Source organism: Colias croceus, chromosome 9 (genome assembly GCF_905220415.1).
Source record: "Colias croceus chromosome 9, ilColCroc2.1".
Lineage (NCBI taxonomy): Eukaryota > Metazoa > Arthropoda > Insecta > Lepidoptera > Pieridae > Colias > Colias croceus.
Window position 1 is genome coordinate 1031175 of NC_059545.1, and position 19442 is coordinate 1050616.

At 30.9% G+C, this 19442-nt stretch overlaps 1 protein-coding gene across 1 annotated transcript in view; it reads left to right on the top strand.

Annotated features, from left to right (window-relative positions):
* The window catches only part of LOC123694137 (protein embryonic gonad-like), a 110526-nt gene that overhangs the window by 41861 nt on the left and 49223 nt on the right, over positions 1-19442 (top strand). The window contains exon 2 of the mRNA XM_045639456.1: positions 18259-18336. Within this exon, the coding sequence (XP_045495412.1) occupies positions 18259-18336 (78 nt within the window). The remainder of the gene's footprint in view (positions 1-18258; positions 18337-19442) is intronic.

Sequence of the window (19442 nt, forward strand, 5' to 3'; positions counted from 1 at the left end):
TTTAATAAATTTTAATATCAGAATTCTATTACACTTACATATAAATTTTCGGTGATATATCGATGCCTGTAGGCATAAAAGAAATATGATTCGAGAAATTAATCGATGAAACAAAAGCCGATAACGGTACAAATCATTAAACACTGTCTTTGCGATATTAAAATCGATTATTTTATCGATTTAATTGTGTGATTTTTATGAGCTACTTTTTCAAAGTATTGTTATATATTGTTTAAGGTAGGTACTTATGTAACTGTAAGGTATATATACCATAACCATATACCATACCCTTTTTAGTTAATGCATTTTCTCTCAATTTTTTTTTGATATCAATTTAATTATCAGTTACGTGCATTGCGAATGCGAAATATTTGGTATTTATTTGAAATTGAATGATTGACACATTTTCCCAGACCCTTTATCGATTTTCAAATCGATTCAAGAGTCAGAGGTGCCGATGTAACAAGATATAGGTCCGTTACTTGCAAAATGCAGGTGGCCGAAATTATATCGATACGATGAATCGATGTTTTTATTCGATTCATTGTGGTTGCGTATTTTGCAGATCATTTTAAGTGATGATTTGGCATTTCCGATTCTAATTGCACTTTTGATCTGTATCATGCGTGGATTAATTCTAAAAAGAATTCCAAGTATCGGAATCGTTTATTAAGTATTATTGTTGGAATCGTTTGGAATTTGATTGGAATGGAATATTTATTATGGTTTGTGTCGCAGGTAGGTATGTAATTAAATAATTGATATTTTTAATGAAATGGTTTACTGTAAGTATATGGATGTAGGAAAGGTATTGACTATTGGTAATTAGTTTGTCATGGTTTTCTGCAATTGGTATAAATTGAGGCTTAGAATTCTAGTTCTAAATTTTGAACGCTATATTTTGTATAGGTACATAATAGATGACGAAAAGTATCTAGTAAGCTCTTGTTGAAAACTTGTGCATGGGCGTCCCTAAATTTTGCAAATGTTTATTATAAAACTTCGACCGGTCAATTTAGTAAATCAGTTCAGTAATTTCCTTTGTTATAAAAAAGTACTTAAATTTTACTTCTTTACCTTAATATAATAGAAAACGATGTCAACAAACACATCTATTAGACCTTCAAGACCTATATCACAGAAACACGTATAAGTAAACTGTTTGCAAAGAGAAACTTCAACTAAACTTATTTGAGTACAAATTGCGTATCAGCAAATTTGCTCTCTTACATTTGGTAAAAGGTTATTGACTTTTCACACAGCCTCGGTGTCGGTGTCAGCTTTGTACTGGGTACACGGGCGGGGGAACGCTGAGAAAACGCTTGGAAAACGCGGCGTTTGTTTTTTTTGGTTCATATTGGATTATTCCAGCTGGGATATTTCCAATTGGTATTTAACGTTTTAAAATCTCAGTAAGATATTTGATGGCCATTGATTTATATTAACAAAAAAAATATGATTTGATATCCGAGAATAATCAAATAAATTATTCCAAATACTTACCTACAGTACGTATTTCGAAAATATAATTTAACAGTAACATTAGCTAATAAATGATTTTAATATTTTTGGTATATTCTAACAAGATTCTAACACAGTTTTAGTTCTTTACAGTCTACACAAAAACCATTAAGATATTTATTCTAAAATTGCAAACACAAAAAACACATAATTATTATGATATAGATAAATTGTAATATGATAAAAAATGTAAATAAAATCATAATAATCATAGACAACCGCTAGTTTGCGCAAACAACTTGTGTAGTAAAGGTAAAGCACGACAATATTATTGAACTATTTCGCCGACGTGTTCTGTGAAACAAGTACATTGGTTTAAGGTCAAACCAATTTGGAACTTATCCCCTTTAAATAGAGTCCATTTTGGTAGAAAAAAGTTTTGTTTAGTTCATGTAAACTATAGAAAAGGATAAATATTACGATCGCTGTATGAATGTTAGGTGAATGAACATGGAAAAAAACTAAAACAATAGAAATCACGCAGTTTTAATATGTAACACAAAAAGAAACTAATTTTAAAGATTCGATTTAATACGAACGTTTAATTTACTATTAAATCGTCAAAATACAGAAATAAAAAAATAAAATAGTTTGGAAAATCCAAAAGTGCACGCCTCATAATCTCATCCTTTACAATAAAATTGATTATTTATAAAGAGTACACTATAAATATAAAAAAAGAAATAAAATAAAACAGTTGGAAAAGTAAAGAAAGCGGTACCGTAATAATTGAGCTATTTTTCTTGTGGCCCCACCTAGATGTGAAACTGCGCAGGTTTAAGGGACTGACTACCAACTTATTTTTTTAAACCTTGGCTTATAGTATAAAGAATCGAGTTTATAATGGTGAATTTTGAGTACACTATAAATATAAAAAAAAAATAAAATAAAGAATATATATAGATATATACTAAAATTATGGAGAACAGTCGATATTTTTTTTTTGTTTATTTAATAACAATTGAACCACATCGAATCAGACCCTGAAAAATGAAAGGGTTCTATTCCTGAGCATACTCAAGCGTATGAGAAAAAAAAGACTCGATTAGTAAAGTATTTCGGTCGCTATCGTGTTAACAAGAAAATCCTCCGCACATACAGACACACGGACGTCCAAGACAGAACTTTTTTAAACTGTTTTTTAACTAGTTTAAATAACAAAAATGACATCAAAAATATCATGAATGTTAAAAATAGTGTTTTTTCTTAATATGTGTGTGTATGTATTATCTTACAAGTGCAATGTATGATACATAAAGACATTTTAAGTTTGAAAAATCAGATGTTTTGCGCGAAGTGACAGTAGTACCCACCTCAACGCTTCGCTTATGAGGCGTGCAATATAGGTAATAAATTACCACCTCTACTACCTACCAATCTTATAATAATTTAATTAAATAATTTTAGTAGAGTAATTATATTAGATATAGTAGAGTAGATTGGTGGTAGATTGGTAGTAGATTATAAGATTGGTAGATAAATTATTTATATTGTTATAATTTTAAATTAAAACAAATATTTCACCACTTTTAAATTCAGTGCGATTGACAAAATGACAACACTTTTAGAAAAAATAGAGACATCATTTCAAAGGTCATTTAGGCCCTGAAGCAAGTCTCTAATGTTCAGTTAGATTTAACAGTTAATTGACAGCTCCAATAATTAAATATAATTGGCATATGACTCGACAGTTTTTTAACTTGCGAATATGTTATAGAATACATGCAGTATTTTTATGTAAAGTTATGTAAGGCATTTATGAAAAAAAATCAATTAATACCTACCATAAAAAGAGGATATTATGACATTAATTCTATTGATATTCTCTTTAGGGTTATGATTTGATGAATAAAACATGAGAACAAAATGAAATATTTATAAATTAAAAATATACTTAGTATAAAAAACTAAAAAAACACGCTTACTTGTATGAAGATATAAGTAAGCGTGTTTTTTTTAGTATAATAATAAGATAAGCCGACCAAATTTGAATTAAATTTGTCCATATAAAGTGGATCAAATTCGAGTCTAAAGGAGTAGGTTACATATTATAATTATAGATGTATATGACGGCGCCACCATCAAAGTTTAAAAAAATAACGAACGGCGAACCGATATAAAGCAGCGCGTGCGCAAGACTCGGGTCATTCGATTCGTTTGTCGACCGTTGCCCAGTGCACATCTATCACGAGCTTACTTGAGATATACTTACTTGTGATATACCAAGTAGTTGTGTGTCCTTTTTTTAAAACAATCTTGGAGCCTGACGCCTACATATACCTACATGCATAACTTACAGGTGATGCTAAATAATACAAGCGTGTTAAAAAAACAACGTGTGGCACTCGGGGACTGCCGCGGTAAAGCTATTGCATGCTATGCCTTCAAGCCACACCTCCGCCCGTCGGAGTGGGCAGCGTGATGTTTTTTCGTTACGGAATTTCTCGATTCAGTCCCCGCGCTCAAAGCCTGCGATAGAAGCTAGGTATGCAATAGCTTAAAAATATTCACTTGACTCAGGTGAAATGTTTTCAAATGCTCTACACGGAAATAAAACCTTTATAATATTATGATCGTATCAAACAAGTTTCAATTATAACAAAAACTATTAGCATATTAATCAATTGTTAATGTTGGATCGGTTTTCGATCTATATTAGTTCCAGATGATAATGTCCATTATATTCAGGTTTTTTTCTTTATTTATTAGATTGATATTTAGGCCTCACCTTTTGCCATTTTGATCTCGCGAATGTTGTTATGTTGAAAATTCCGACATAGAAACTATTGTTGATTTCTTTATATTATGTTAACAAATGAATAAAGTAGATAAAAAGAAATTAGCGACAGTTTTGAACGAAATACAAGTTTATGGTTAGTTTTGAAGTGAAACTTCTTTGGACGCGTTGAGAGTAAAATTTCATGGCAATACCGTCACGTCATGGAGTAAGGTAACGATTTTGGTATCTTGCTAAAGTGCATTTCTGACACGTGTGCTCGGCACACACGCTCTTCTTTATAACACTGTCGGAATATAAACACAATATTAATATATATTATTATTAATATATTTGCATATTTAAAACATTGAAATATTGTACTAGCATAGTGTGACTTCGATTTGTGCCTAACTTAAGCCGGCTACTCAAGTAGGTACCTACCTACCGCAGGGGCAATATTGGTACAATCTCGGTTGGTCGGCCGCGGTGGTCGGAGCAATTTCAGTGCTTCTCTAAATTGCCCCTGCCTGCCTCACACATCATAAATAAGGAGCCAATTAAGGATCCAATTCCAATATTGCCCCTGCTGCAGATACGTGAGTAGCCGGTCTTAGTTTTACCTAATCGTCCATAGTTATTACTTATTCTGCCTAGGCGGAACCCACACACTAATATTTAATATAAAAAATGATACAGTTTCCATTAACATAACGATTATTAAAAATCAAAATCCGTGTTTCTAATTAGAACGCTAATCGAGTGTTATACTTATAATGGCTAATTAAGTTGTAATTTCAATTAATTGAGTTTTTTTTTTAATTTATTAATATTTAAGCTAATGTAATTTCAAATAAAAAATATTCAATAATTTTTTATCTGATGATCTAGTTTTCAAAACAAGCTTGAGTGTGGAATTGTTTAGCAACCTTGACTTTATTTTATTTTTTAATATAAGAAAAGTGAATCAATACTTATTAAATAATCAATACATATTATTTATTTATGCGATAATGTATGTCTATTTCACGTTTCCAAACTAATAGGTGGACGGATTTCGATCTATTTTAATTTGGGGATAGAGGAAATAAATAATATAACAAGCTTGTTTTAATGGTGAAAAATATAGTGTGGTGGTTACAATGACCAAACAAACGAAACCAAATAGAAAGCTCTGAAAGCTCCTCCTTCAATAGACATATTCGTTCGTTTTCAATAAGGTAGGTATAGATTAAAATACACAATAATACATCCTCTTGCGTTATTCTATCTCTGACATGCCTTGTGAGTGAAGTCCCATGTCCCCTAGTGGGGTAAGGGGCAGATGCATTATACATCTATTTCACTGATCGATTTTCTTTAGGGACAAGTAGGTCATTAGCCTTCTGTGTCCTGCCAGACCGAGACATCTGACATGTCTTAATAATATTTGATATTTAGGTGTCAATAGATATTAGACTGACTTTCATGTATATTCTTGTTATATTATTATTTATTATATTTGAATCATCACTCTGCTCGCATTCCCTTAAAGATTTTTGCACTCAAAACAAGTTTTGGCCCAATATTATTAAGCCCGGAGGCATTTTTTGATTAATGACTTTCCTTCAGTGTGAGGTGCCCTAATATTTTGAGTTCAACTTTTGAGCAATTAGCGTTGATTGAATTTTGAAATAATTAAGGCTTACGTCCCTTTGTATTTATTGATTAATTGCTGCTACTGATGTTGTACAAATTTTCATTGCACCTTACCACACATTCAATTAATTCTATTTTATAACTTCAAAGGCTAAGTTATATCTAATTTTATAATTTAGGCTACATTAATTTCGCTAAAATTGTATTACCCAAAATCCATAAAGTGCAAACAAGGTAACAGGCTACTACTATATTATAAAATAGCAATACAATGCCACCCATTTTCCTTATAACCTTTACTATACTGTCATTTATATTTATTACTGCTATATTTTCTTACTATATATTATATAAGTCAGTATTATGACATCAGTAAATAGATATGTGAATCTTTTATTAATTAATTTGTATTTTTTATGGTCATTTCTAGCTAATTTATCCAAAAAGTTTCTATAACTTAATAAAGGTTACGTTGCATTTCCTTCACAAATTTCCTTGTCCTTTATTCGAATGTCTATGACTTTTTCTTTTTAAATAATCCTAAATGTTACATTTTAATGTTAAATGGCTGTTAAAGAGCAAGTATTATAATATATAGTAGGTACCATAATGATAAAAAATATCAGGCACAAACTGTTAAATTTGAAACGAAGTGTCTTTTCCAAATTCGTCTATTTTCAAAGGAGTATTGTTTCGCATTTTTACAACATTTCATTAATTGACACTATTTTTTCTAACATCTTTAACACTAATACATGTTTTCTTTGCTTAAAACCATGTCTTAATTTGTTAAATCTTCATTTGCGTATAGGCCTACTGACCTCAAAATATATTACCAAACATAATAAATTCGATTTGCAAGTGACAAAAACAAACCCCATAAATCATAGTATGTCACTCAATATTTACAACACCGTTGAATATTCAAAAACCCACCCACCACCATACTATAAACACAGTTCCATGTTTTATGAGAGCAAAATTCTTCATCTCTATTACCATATGCAAAGAATTTTAGGAAAGACGTGATATGCCAAAATAGCACTAACACCTTTGAGTTAAAGGTTAATATTCTCTGGTTGTTGGTTGGTTCTAAACTGGTGCATAAAATTTTGTCCATTGGGCGTTGACCTCACCGATTTATACGGTCCAATGTTTTTCAATAAAAACCAGCAATATTGTTTTGTTCTAAACATGTTATAATAGTTCTGAATGGAGGCTCGAGCGTTACAATTCGATTTACCAGAACGTGGCCGTGAAATATATAGCAGTTAGCGGTAGCTGATATACTGAAATAGATATGTTTAATGTATTGTATTGTTCGAAGATGTTTACATAAATAACGTTGTGACAATAATCTTTGTTTTTTTTTTTTAAAAGAAAAATATTCAAAATTTAATAATTCTTACAATTTCAGGAATTAGTACTTATTCTAGAATAATAACTATTAGCTAGCTAGAAGTCGTCAAAATATAAAATTAAGAAAAGAAAAATAGCGGAAAATTTACGTTTCTTTTTGTGCAGATAAAGATGCGAAATATTATTTGCAAGATGAAAGATCATGTTAAAAGCATTAATATAATTATTTAAATATAAATTTAATCATATTATCTTAACGATGCTAATGTTTATATGAATTTTCAATTCGTAAAAACCCAAAAGTAATTTAAAATACAAATTAGATGTTTTAATGACCTAAATAATAATTAATTATTAATAATGATGTATTTTAATCTAAAAAATAACCCAGAAATATTTATTAAAAAGGTTATAAAGAGCATTTTTTAATAGTACCTACCTATAATATATCTAATAATATAATATTTAAACGCTTAAAATAAAATACAAGGAAAAAATGTCCTCATACCATTTCAAATACACTGATAAATATGATTTATTACTATAAAATCTTCTAAGTTACGAAATTCATGTGTGACCTAAGTAATATGTAAATCGTAACTCAAACTTCTTCACAATGGGCAGAGTTGGGCGAGTAGAGGCAATCACGATAGTGTAGAGGGCTTAAATATCTAGGTATGATCGGACATCATTGTAGATGTTTATTAATTATTAATAATCGCCGTAATGGCGGCAAACATCGACGATTATTTGTTGGGCCAACGCTGCCCATTGTGAAGAGGGCACGTAACTTTGTGATAGGCTTCATGAGGGCGTGGTTCCGCTGTCAGCGCTTTCTCCTGTAATTCTGTATTGTCAGTTATTTAATTATTTTTAATTTTATACATTTAACTGGAGTATTTGATATAAGAAACTGGGAGAATTTAACAGACATGTACCAATTTAATTATAATAAATTCGTATCGTAATCATAGCATCTTTTCCTATACAATGCAGTAAACATAGAAAATATCATAGGTATTATTCATAGCATTCAAATATTATAACAGTAGATACAAATATATCGAAGTATTTAGAGTTACAGTGACGTAGCTTTAGCCAAAGCTTAGAATCAGTATTTACACATACTCAACTCAACTCAACTCAACTCAAACTCATTTATTTGGCACCAATTTTTACAACAAAATCAGAAATACTCTCTAAAATCTCTTTATATTGTTCATGTATTTCAATATCGAACTCTTATCTATTATAAATTATGGATTCACGACGTTTTCAAATGCATATGGTCCATTTTTATCACTATGTCGTTCTTACACATCCAAATAAGGAAGCAATGTACAAACTATCAAAACTAATTTGTATATTTTGGTTTCTTATCTCATATATATTATATTAACGAGTAATGAAAAATACACAAGGAATGTAAGGTTATCGATATACAAGAAGATTGATGACTCGTATAGTTTCAAGTTAAATGTCATCGCAAATTGCTTCTAGTTATAGGGACTATTTTATTAGTTTTGTTATGATCACTACAAAAAGTTGTTTAATATTGATCGCGGCAAAAAGCTCTTTAAAATTAATATCGTAATTGATATTAGTTTTTGCCTAAATGTTGTTTTTCATGGCCGATTGCAACATTTTTATACTAGCTTTTCGCCCGCGTCTTCGCTCGCGTTTTCAAAGAAAAACCCGCAGTTCCCTTGGGATTTCCGGGATAAAACCTATCCTATGTGTTAATCCAAGTTACCCTATATATGTGTGCTAAATTTCATTATAATCGGTTCAGTAGTTTATGCGTGAAAACCATACATACATATACATACAAACCTTTCCCCTTTATAATATCAGTATAGATAGATATATAATAAATATTTACATAAATTATATAACAGTTTACAAACCATAAAATTGTGTTTTATGAAAAAGTTTATTTTTAATTATAAACGAAATTAAGCTATTTCAATGGTAAGAAGATACAACATATCCTACTAATATTATAAATGCGAGTTTGTGAGGATGTGTGTGTTTGTGTTTGTTACTCTTTCACGCAAATACTACTGAACCGATTACAATGAAATTTAGCACACATATAAAGGGTAACTTGGGTTAACATATAGAATAGGTTTCATCCCGGAAATCCCACGAGAACGGGAACTATGCGGGTTTTTCTTCAAAACGCGGGCGAAGCCGCGGGCGGAAAGCTAGTATTTTAAGTACATATAAGATAAGTAGATGATAAACTTTTGTTCAAGCTAGCTTATCTAGATTTGTTAAATAAAAGGAGCTTTCATTAAACTTAATGAAGAGTATGTATGTAAAAAGGAATATATCTAAATCTAGCTGTATCCCGTGGTGTTACCCGCATTGCTCCGCTCCGGTCTTAGCGTAATGATATTTAGCCTATAGCCTTCCTCGATATATGGGCTATCTAACACCGAAATAATTTTTAAAATCGCACAAGCAGTTCCTGAGATTAGCGAGTTCAAAAAACAAATTATGTAGAGTACCTAAATAAGTTTACTTGAAACTTTATTAATTACATTACAATTAGATATATTTATTTATTTAATCATTTATTGTACCACACCATTTAATATTACAATGTACAGTATAATATATATTTGTATGGATGCGAAGTACAAAAGGTGAGTATAGTATCAAGACACTCAGTGATTTTAATACAATTTTAATTTATAATCTATATTCATACTACAATTTCTTCATACATTGTTCATTACACCAAAACAATTGCCTTAACAAAAAATTAATGTCTATATTCCCGTTCAATTACAGATAGCGATCGATTATTACGCAGTTAATTTAAAAATTCTACAATAAATAATAAGATTTCTCGCGAATATCGACTATATGCGGAAAGTCGACAATTTTGTTGGAATTTTAACGGGTTTAAGATGAAATTGAGTTAATTGCTCCACTATTTTTACGAGATGACAAGCCCAAGTACGAAAATTAAGTTTTCAAAATAATAACCTTTAGCTGTTTAAAATGCAATTACTGATTAATTTGGGGAGTGTTTATTTTGTCGTTATTATAGTAATTTGTAAGCTTGTAAAGATTTTAATAAGGTTATTGTTGATATAACGCAATACAATTATTGGTTTACAGATTTAAAAGTAAAGTTCGGATGTATTTAAATTCACTATGTATAGAAGAAAGTTGTGTTTATTGTTAACTAGATTTCCGCCCGCGGCTTAGTTCGCGTTTTGAAAGAAAAACCGGCATAGTTCCCGTTCTCGTGGGATTTCCGGGATAAAACCTATCCTATGTTAATCCAAGTTATCCTCTATATGTGTGCTAAATTTGTAATCGGTTCAGTAGCATTTGCATAACAAACACACACAGATATCCTCACAAACTTTCGCATTTATAATATTAGTAGGACTAGGTACACTTATTAGTTATTACTAAAGACGACTGAATGATTTTAATGATTTTTATTATATTTATATAGGATTATTACACAAAATACAAAAAGTCAAATCAGTATTCTGTGATATAGATAGGTACTACACTGATTGCAGTGAGGGTTCATTTTTGTCATATTATATGCAATTTTTAGAATGTATTTCAAATGTATATTATACACTTGTACTTGTACATGTTTGAGTAAAAATCTTCTTCAATACGCGTAAAACAAAACTTTCCTCATTACAGACAAATAAATTAGATTAGCTCGTAATTCCCACAATTACCATAAAATATATCGAACGTAATCTAATTTCCTTGTAAACATTTAAACTGGACCCATGCGCGAATACTTTTCTATAATTACACTCAATTACCAGACTTGTACTGGCCATCTTTAGTAAGCATACATCATTCCTGCGAGGCGCTTGTGACGACGTTGTTCGTAGAAAATCTAAATAGATCATACATAAGTAGCTTTATTACAAGATCTAGTTTGTTGTTCTGTGAGAAATTAGATGCGTTGGTTGATGGTAATTAGTTTAAAGGCAAAATGTTAGAAACAGTTTATACCAGAGCTGTTTCTTTAGGTGTAAACTGTAAACCTAAAAGTAAGCTAAAGGGAGCTTATGTATAAAAAAAGTGAAGTCCCATGTCCCCTAGTTGGGTAAGGGGCAGATGCATTATACATCTGCTTCACTGATCGATTTTCTTTAAGGACAAGTGGGTGATCAGCCTTCTGTGTCCTGCCAGACCGAGACATTTTTTTTTTCGTCTACACCGTTAATCAAACCCAGGACCCCTCGGTTCTGCGCTCACGTGTCAGTCAACCACTGTAACAAGGAGGCGGTCTAGAGAGCTTATGATTCACAAATTACAAATAACTTTTATATTATGTTAGGTACACTGATTGGTAGATTATTTCTGTAAGTACACCGTGATTCAATATTGTTTATAGTTTATTAACCTAATAATATCTATCAGTTGTTATTTTGATTGCCAAACCAAATAAGATATTATGTTGATGTACAATACATTATTCAGTTAGCTTAAAAGCGCAAAAAGGCTTCTTAGTTAGAGGAAAATTTAAGAAAGAACATATTTATCAAAACTATCATCTGACATCTTACCTCGATACATTCGATCTCTAATTGAATATTTCCAAAATAAGAAATACAAAGTTGCATATAAATACGGATTACTTACAATTCCAGTACGAAGCCTGATTTCATCTTATTATTTATCACCGTGCCTGATTATAATTTGTTATATAAAATTTATGTTAAAAAGGATTAAAAGTATCTTCTTATAATCCGATTCTAATCGATTGCGTCCATAAATAATACATGTTATTCGATTCGTTAATGTTTAGATCATCAATACAGAAGTAGGTATTTATTGAATGTTTTACGGTAGTTTTCGTATGTTAATTTTTGTGTATATTTTGATAGAGTTAGGAAAGCTTTATAGTTAAAAAAAGTTACTTTTAGATCGTTGCTTCTCTTCATATAGGTACCTAGTGTTTTAAAATTCTATAGTGAGTAAATCATGTATTTTCCCAGTGTAATTGAGAATAAACCAATAAAGAGTTTATTTCCTTTGGGGATGATTGAAGAAAGTAAGTAATAATTACGATTTATTGGAAAGTTGACATCTTTCATGATTTTAATAGGTACTTACAATTGATATTACTTATTAATAAAAGTGATTAAAAATAAATAAATTAAAAATATTAAGGGCCCATTTTTCAATTCTTGGTTAAAAATTATTTGTCCAATAAAGTATTACACGAACATTTTAAAATGTCACCTGTAAACTGTCAAATACGCGACAGTTAGAATACATTTTTGAAATGGTAGTTTAATACGTTGTTCGATGAATAAGTTCTAACCAGCGATTGAAAAATCAGCCGAGGAGAATTAGAGTATATAGCCATTCTAATCTATCTGTTTAGTTATTTTTGCCTTTCAGATGTAAATAGGTTTTCTTTGTGAGTAATGCGAATGTAGACTACATTATAATAATTGTATACTTAGAGCGCCATTTGTGAAACGTGAGACAATTTCTTATTTATCTGAGGTACATCTTAATTTTTCAACCGAAAATTGAAATAAAAATTAAGTATACCTAGGATTGAGAATTCTATGAATAGTAATAAAATGTATATTCAGTGATGTCACTCTAATTATGTAATTATTAAGTAATTATGTAATTATAAACCTTTCAGACCTACCTATCTTTTCAATATTGCTGTATTGTAAATGTTTTGGCCTTTATTCTAATGAACTAAAAATAATCAATATAAATAAATGCATAGAAAACTTGCATAGTGTGTAAAGTTACTATTACCCAATTTAATTATTATTTCTACATATTGCTATAACCACATATTTACAAATATTTCATACAAAAACACGTACAAATGTAAAGAGTCCCTTCATATGCAAAATAGGAAAAGCAAGGGCCAAGTTTAGATGCCTTTGCCGTCACTCGTCGCACCATAACAAACTAATTCTTTGTACTATTTATTAAGAGCGGAAAGCATTCAATACATTGACTGCAACTGTTGTGTAGAACTTTGAATATGTATTCAGTAATTGCCTTAATTTTACGCGTTATTCTAAAATATTTAAAACACACATTGGTTAGTTAGCACTGTATTGTGTAAACGTTAAAAATCCATGTAACTCATCTAATAAAGTTTCAATAATTAACATACCTACTCTATCGTTTCATATACAATATACATACTTATTGTAATGCATTATATTCAATCGTGACTATAAATATTCATACAAAAAGAACTTTACACTTATTTCCTACAAACAGAACATTGTATAAAATTGGCCAAAGATGCAATATTACCACTGCAAGGTAAACGCACACAATACCGCCTACACCAATATCAACCGAATTTAAGATGATTGTCACCAACCCAAAGTACTCCCGTATTTGGTATCCTTTACCCTATCAGATTGCCATCCTCGATACGTCATAAAGATAAAAAGTCCATAATAAATCACAATCAATAACAATTACGATACAATCAACAATGCTAAACGCAAACGCATAAGTATTACTTAATTAAACCGAAAAGGGCAATAATCTGATAAAATTATTGAAATTGCAACCCAAATTTTTGGACTTTGATATATCATTCATGTGCTCATTCAAGATGGCGAACTCGATTAAGCTGGGACAATTTATAAATGCGTCTTTGACAGCTTAAATTGATCCCTGAACAAATTTAGCATGTACTTAAATGGGCTCGAATATGCTTATAAAATGTAAGTAAAAAATGTTACTCGCTGTTTTCGGATCGGCATAAATTCAACGGTATTTATTTTTAAAGATAAAAGCGTGCTAATTTAGATAATGTTATCGGTACTATGAAGGTTTGGGTTGAATCTTTGACTGTTATCTTATAATGTTACATTTTATATTGCGCCTTAAAGTTATGTTTAAGAATCTTTATTGAGATCAAGATTTTTTATTACGTGTGTTATATTCGTTTAAAAAGATTGCATAATTTTTATATTTAAGGTTCAGAATTATGACGTTAAATTAGTCGTAATTGTTTTATTTTTGATAGGATCTATGTTCCTACATTTTTATTTTTACTTAAAAGATTACAGAATTGTTTGTTTTATGGCATTTGTAAAATAATGAGTAGGTTGTCCACAATTCATTAAATACTAGTTGTGCTCCGCGGTTTCGCCCACATTGCTCCGCTCCTGTTGGTCTTAGAGTGATAATAATATATAGCCTTCCTCGACAAAATGGGCTTACACCGAAATAATTTTTCAAATCAGACCAGTAGTTCCTAATAAACTCTTCAGCTTTATAATATTAGTAATGATGAATTATTGTACTATATAATAAACTTTTCTGCAAGCAATAAAGAATTAGAAATATATAATGTTGATACTCTTCTATAGTTTACTATAAAATTCAAACTTAATATACATACTAATATTATAAAGGCGAAAGTAACTCTGTCTGTCTATCTGTTACTCAATCACGCCTTAACTACTGAACCAATTTGCATGAAATTTGGTATTGAGATATTTTGATCCCCGAGAAAGGACATAGGCTACTTTTTACCCCGGGACGTAGGATAAGTTATATCCCGGAAATCCCACGGGAACGGGAACTATGCGGATTTTTCTTTGACTAAAAAGCTAGTAGCATATAAAATACCAACAAAAAAACATTTTTAATTAAACAAAAGCAATTGTCGCAAACATTTGTATCCAACAGCTAATTGATTCACGAATTACAAACGAGGCCGGGAATCCATTACAGGGTTGTCCGATCTGACAGGCCCGTTGAAGGGTCTGCATGTCCGAGTGTAAACGATACGTCAACGGTTATTCGTTTGTTCATTTTTGGTTGCGCTTGCTTATAGAGGTGTAGGTCAAATTCCAGTATAAATATAGAGGTATAATTGTAACAGGTCAAAGTAAGTATATTAGATTTAAAAATAGGAATGTTGGTGTATTTGATAATGCATCACACAGTCTAGTTATAGATAAACTTAGTTAATCACTACATAGTATATAAAACAAAGTCGCTTTCTCTGTCCCTATGTCCTTTTGTATGCTTAAATCTTTAAAACTACGCAACAAATTTTGATGCGGTTTTTTTAATTGATAGAGCGATTCAAGAGTAAGGTTTTAGTATATATTTTATTAGGTTTTAGACAAAGCGGGCGAAGCCGCGGGCGGTAAGCTAGTAATGAATTAAATTTGAATTGTGTTTGAGTGATGCTTTTAATATTATGTAACTGTAAGATCAAAATCCATATCCATAGATACTAAAAAAGTGGGTAAATCTAAACAACGTACCTATTTTTGGCTCTCTGTTTATTTGTAAATGCATTACACATAACTTAGTTACACTCATTTAGATTATAAGATGAAATTGAACTTGAGTTTTAGTAAATAGACGGATAGACAACAAAATCGACTCTGTTATTGACTGACTGTTTTATACTATGAAAATCTGCATCTTTCGCTCTAATTTGAACTATGTTTATGCTATGAATAAAGACTACTACTACTATGCATTACATCATTTTACGAAATGAGTATACATAAGTCATATTAATTGAATACTTCTACCAAATTTTACATATGACCTTAATATATCTACAATTGTTATATAAATCATTAACCAAAACGAGATTCGGCTGTGCTAACAGAGTGCAGTCACGCCATATCAACCCTGAACCAGCAACGTGTTATTACCTTGCATTTATTTAATTTTTAACGTGTTCCCGACGAATGGGGAAATTGCTATACAAAATACACATTGTTTGCACGCAACACTAACTGAATTGTGTTCAAATTTTGATTGTTACGTTGATATTTAAGGTGAAGTTCTGAGAAATGCTTTCTTCGTTGTATGTTTTTATGAATATGTCAGAGTTAACGTTATTAATAAGGTTAATTAATATTTTATGAGTATGTCGCGTTTTATATTGGGTTAATTAATATGATTATTTGAAGAAGCGATGACAAGGGACTTCGTATAATTAAGGACATACAAATAACTTAATAATATGTTTTTTAATAATTATTAAGTAGCACAAAGATATCACGGTTCAACGAATGAAGACATCTGTATCGAATATATCTTCCCTTTATTCATTTATTCAAACTGTATTTTCCTAAAATCAAGAAAACCCAGGATACAAATAATAACATTGACTGAGCTTTGCGTCAATCTAATCGACATTTTATTCACCAACAAAAAATCTAAGAAAATCTATAAATCGTTCAGTATGTTGGAAAAAATATGTCGGCACCCCTTCGTCAATTGGACCTTATTAACTAGAAGAAACAGGTATTTTAAATGATATTAAGTACTTCACTTGAATTCTCTTTAGATAGGTGTTTTTTAACTTCCCTTCTGCAAGGGCTAAGTAAATCATCGGTTACTATAGCAACAGTATATATTTATAGTTTATTGACGGTTCTTCTTTATACTTTTTATATTCTTTTGCACCTAAGACGTAGAACTAAGGGCTGATTTTTCAATCCTCAGTTAAAACTTATTCGTCGAATAACGTATTAAACTACCATTTCAAAATGTATTCTTATTGCATGCAATTGACAGTTACAGGTGACATTTTAAGATTATCGTATAATACTTTATTGGACGGGTAAGTTTTAACAATGTAAAATCTAACAATTAGTCTAAGATAAAACAATGCTACATGTAGGTATTTAAATACAACAAAATAGAGTTAGGTACTTAAACCATTTGGCCACAGTTATTCCTAGAAAAGATCAAACCACACATCTATTTATTTTAAAAACACTTCCTAGACATCTTTATTTTGTCACTTTGAATCTAGAACACACTACACATTTATCTTGCGTCAAAGTTATTTTTAAGTTATCTAAATAAGTGCGAGGTACTCCAGTTTGGACTGAATCAATAAACACTTATAAACTTAATTTTCGGCTGACGTACGTCGTACAGTGCCACTTCAACTCGTGCGCAAATAATAATATTTTTATATTCATGTTGTTACAAATTCAATGTAGATAATATAGAGCTGTCTTATGTAAATATATAATAAGGAAAATATTGAATTGTTAACACAAATACCCCAAATTACGCGTGTTCGAAACTCTGGAATATAATAAATAGGTTAAATGCGAAGGACAGTAAGTTTAGAGTTAGTAAGCTAGTTAGTAAACTATAGTTTCTGGTCGGTTCTTCTCTGTAGAAACTGCATTTGCTTCGCAGAAAATTATTACTTTTTCTGTATTTTGAGGATTCAAAGTGCTTCTAAACGAAGTCTAATTGAATATAATATGATTGTGTTAGTAAAAATTACAAAGTATTGTTGAAGTGCAACTTCTTTAAGCGCATTGTGAGTAAATTTTCAAGGTCGCGTCATGGCAATACCGTCACGTCATGGAGTAAGGCGACGGTTTTGGTATCTTTGAATCTTGCCAACAAAGTTTCACTTCTGACACGTGTGTTATATCAAATTAATTGTACCTGTCATCATCTTCATTTATATCGAGAATTCACTACTTAATTCATTGCCTGGAAGAGATCGCTTCTCAATAATAGCTTTCTTAATAGCGCTTTCTTTGTTGATTCTTCATCAAAATTAGAATACCGTACTCCAATTTAATAATATTTTTACTACTCGAATTGAGAACTCAATTTTGAGTTTGACATTAAGCACCACTTCTATGCCTCGTGCCGAAATGTTATACCAATATTGATGCGATTACTGTACTAGTAGGTAATGTTACGTTTATATAAAAACACTTGAGTTCATACAATTGTATTAAATAACTTTATCAATATTTGCTAAGTCTTTTTTATATTTTTCTGTCACCTATATTTGTATTAATTGTTATACAAGTTTACTACCGATATGTCGAAGTATCAAAAGTTCGACGACATGTGACATCTGCCCGCACTTGGCCAGCGTGGTGGATTATGGCCTGTACCCTCATAAGAGGCCCGTGTCCCAGCAGTGGGAACATATATGGGCTGATGATGGTGATGATGATGATCTTTTATATTTCTCTTGAATTAATCTTAATTATGTTCTATTACAGATGAATCAGCAGTGCAAAGTGTGCGGTGAGCCAGCGGCTGGTTTTCATTTTGGCGCCTTTACCTGTGAAGGATGCAAGGTAATTTGAGTTCTACAATATAATAAACATGACTGTTAATAATTGTAGGAATTCTAATAAAGTTTAGATTGGGGAACAGAAAATATGTCGTGGTTTTATAAATTTAAGGAGCCTGAATTTATCATCATAAAAAAATTATCTGAAGTCAAACTATCAATAATGCGTAAAAAAGCAACAAATGAATTACTTGGTTATACATTATTTATGTTAGTATCTAAGTAACTAAATATAATATGCCTTTCAATAATTTTCTAAGTATTCTAGTAGGAGTCAATAATTAATATGAATTAAGAAAATATTGTCGTTTATCGTCGTTTATATTAGAGATATAGCGCGCAAAAGCAACTTTTGTCTCCACAACTATTTTGTCTCTCGCATCAACTCTATGGGCTAGTAAGAAAGTGCGCGCACGTAGCGACGCAACTCCCACTACAACAACTTATTATCGTTTTCTTCTATAATAAGTGATAATTATAAAGCTTGTTAGTTATAAGATTGTTCTTAATTTGAAATATTCATTTTAGAAGTTCACCGATCTAGTAATAAATACATTGAAATTTACGTATAAACTGTTTTACACGGATCTTACTGGTAGAGGCAATTTACAAACACCCTGACTGACGTGTGAATAGAACCGCGTGAACATTTGATGGTTACGAATAAATCACTTTACATAGATTGCTTGGAACGATTGCATGTCTATCAGCCCTTTAAATAAACGGCGATGTATGTAAAACAATTTAAATTGTTGTTGTTTGATGTGTCGTGGTGTGACTATGAATTAGGAATGCACAATGCACATAACATTCTGGTCTTAAGTAGTTATATTATAAATGTAGCTTTCCAGCCGCGGCTTCGCCCTCTTTGTCTAAAACCTAAGGCTGGTTGCAGAGCTTGACCGACCGTCAGTGCGTACCGTCGGTCCTGACGATACGCATCAACAATTGTATGACTATGACACTAATGCGCATGACAATACGCGTGCCTATGGTCGGTCTAGCTATGAACGGTTTTATGAATTTCCATACATATGACAAGCGCGACTGACGTACGCACTGATGGTCGGTCAAGCTCTGCAACCAGCCTAAGAAATTATGTATTAAAAC